Source organism: Fukomys damarensis, unplaced genomic scaffold (genome assembly GCF_012274545.1).
Source record: "Fukomys damarensis isolate Sample0158 unplaced genomic scaffold, DMR_v1.0_HiC HiC_scaffold_12, whole genome shotgun sequence".
Lineage (NCBI taxonomy): Eukaryota > Metazoa > Chordata > Mammalia > Rodentia > Bathyergidae > Fukomys > Fukomys damarensis.
Window position 1 is genome coordinate 18690499 of NW_022900924.1, and position 2302 is coordinate 18692800.

The window sequence follows — 2302 nt, forward strand, 5'->3', positions numbered from 1 at the left end:
CACCGTCTCGAAGGGCACGGCGGGCAGCCCATAGGAGATGTTGTCTGTGATGGAGCGCGCGAAGAGCACGGGCTCCTGGCTCACCAGGGAGATCTGCGGGCAGGAGGAGGGGCCCCGTCGGGCAGGATTCTGGCCCCCAGAAGCGCACCGTCCGCCGCGGGCTGTGCCTGCCTCAGCCTAGCTGTGAGGCCTCCAGGACATGCGGGCCTGGCTCACAGTTCCCCTCCTAAGGGAACCAGTCACAGGCGCTGCTGTCCCCGAATCTGGTTAGGATTCTGGCCTACAAAAATAATCCTATGGTAGACATCATTGTGCTGTAAAGAAAATGAATGAACTGCTGGGAGTGGTGGTGCATGCCAGGGATTCCAGCACTCAGGAGGCTGTGGCAGGAAGATCTCTGAGTTCCAGGTTAGCCTGGGCTACATAGTGAGTTCAAGACCAATTACATCTCAGGAGACCCTTTCTCAAAAAAAAAAACAAAAAAAAAAAAAAACAAGGACTGGGGATTTAGCTCAGTAGTGCTGCTGCCTGCCTCAAAAGTGCAAGGTCCTGAGCTTGATCCCCGGAACCTAAATAAATAGACTTAAGGAGTGGGTGAGTATTCACGAAAGAGGAAAACCAAATGGCCAGTAACCATATTCACTAATCAAACACAGGGATGAGGGCCGTCAGAATTCAGTGGCCAAGAACCTGAGCGTCCCAGGAACCACTTTTCAGCTGTCTACTTCTGGTTACATAAGGGGTACAGGGGTATTTTTCAGCCTGTGACTTCTGCCACCAGCCAGATCTTGGCCAGGAGTTCTGGGATCTGCGTGTGTTAATGATGTAAAGAGCCACTCCTTAATAGCTGGTGTTCCTTTTGTAGTACACAACCTGAACACCCTGACAGGGCTTCCTTGCCTCTACGTGAGCACAGAATTAGGTGTACAGGCCTCATTTCCAAAAGGATTAGCAAGAACTACATGTATGGTCATGAATAGCCTCCTTGTATGATTATGAATAGTCCTACAGATGAACTAAGTGTGAAATAACGAACTCTCATCAACTGCTAGCAGAATGTAAGCTGCCAGTATAACTAGAACACAGTTGTGGTAGAAACTATTAAAGTTGGGGATAGGCATCTTACCAAGCTTTTCTATTCTAAGGACTATCCTTAAGGGGGACAAATTGTCCACAGGCCTGACTGGGATTGTGGGTAATGGAAAACCACTCCCGTACCCATCAAAAGCAGAAAGCGTGGCCAGACTGTGACATTTAACCCAGTGGTCATCATTCAGCAGTAAGGGGGGTGAACCCCTCCACAGCCGTGGTCTGGACACCTCACACTGGCGCTGAGTTGAGGCACAGCACCAAGTGGGCAGAGCCAGCCTTCTGTGTCCTCAGCAGGTTCCGGGGCCCCACTGATCCCCAAATCCACAGGTGCACGGGTCCCTTCCATAACGTGGCTTACTATGTGTGCTTTACTGGAGCCACTCTCTTGTACACTTGTCTTGTCTTTGAGATAAGATCACTACGCTGCCTTAAACTCATAGCTTTCCTGCTTCAGCCTCCTGAATTCTGGGATTACAGGTATGCACCAACATACCTGGCTACATTTTTTTCCCCCAGTACAGGGGATTGAACCCAGGGCCTCTGCACTGAGCTACACCCCCAGGCCTTTTAAAATTTTGACAGGGTCTTGCTAAGGTGCTACATTGCCCAGGATGGGTTCAAACTTGTGAGCCTCCTGCCTCAGCCTCCAGATGCTGCAATTACAGGCCTGCGCCACCACACCCGGCTGCAATTTTGCTTTGATATTTTCATCCATAGCTTGTTAACCTTTCAGATCCAGAAACTGCAGATCCAGCTGTCCATATAATATTGTGTCTAGGCCAAGTTCAAACCAGGTGAAACAGAGCTGTGCTGTTTGGGGAAGCTCAGAGATGGCAGAACTAATGAAAAACAGGAAGATAGGGGTGGCAGAGGGTGCAGAGTAGCAGGCCTGTAAATCCCAGCTACTCGGGGTAAGGCAGGAAGGTCACGAGTTCAAGGGTAGGTCTCTCAAAATGTAAGGTAGGGCTGTAAGGCTGGGGATGCAGCTCAGCCCTCCCTGGGTTCAATCCCAGCTAAGGGGAGAAGCGGTGGGCGGCGCGCGCTCACCACGCGGTGCAGGTACTTGTGGTCGTAGGCGCCGATGGGCTGGCCGTCCAGCAGCACGCGGCCGCCCTGCAGCGGGTAGAAGTTCTCCAGGACGTTCACGCACGAGCTCTTCCCGCTGCCCGAGGGCCCCACCAGGGCCGTCACCTTGCCGGGCGTCAGGCTG

At 52.2% G+C, this 2302-nt stretch overlaps 1 protein-coding gene across 1 annotated transcript in view; it reads right to left on the reverse strand.

Annotated features, from left to right (window-relative positions):
• The window catches only part of Abcb9 (ATP binding cassette subfamily B member 9), a 19280-nt gene that overhangs the window by 3261 nt on the left and 13717 nt on the right, over positions 1 to 2302 (reverse strand). The window contains exons 9-10 of the mRNA XM_033762461.1: positions 2140 to 2302; positions 4 to 93 (exon numbers count right to left, since the gene is read on the reverse strand). The exon at positions 2140 to 2302 is cut by the window's right edge and continues 11 nt beyond it. Coding sequence (XP_033618352.1) covers positions 4 to 93; positions 2140 to 2302 — 253 coding nt within the window. The remainder of the gene's footprint in view (positions 1 to 3; positions 94 to 2139) is intronic.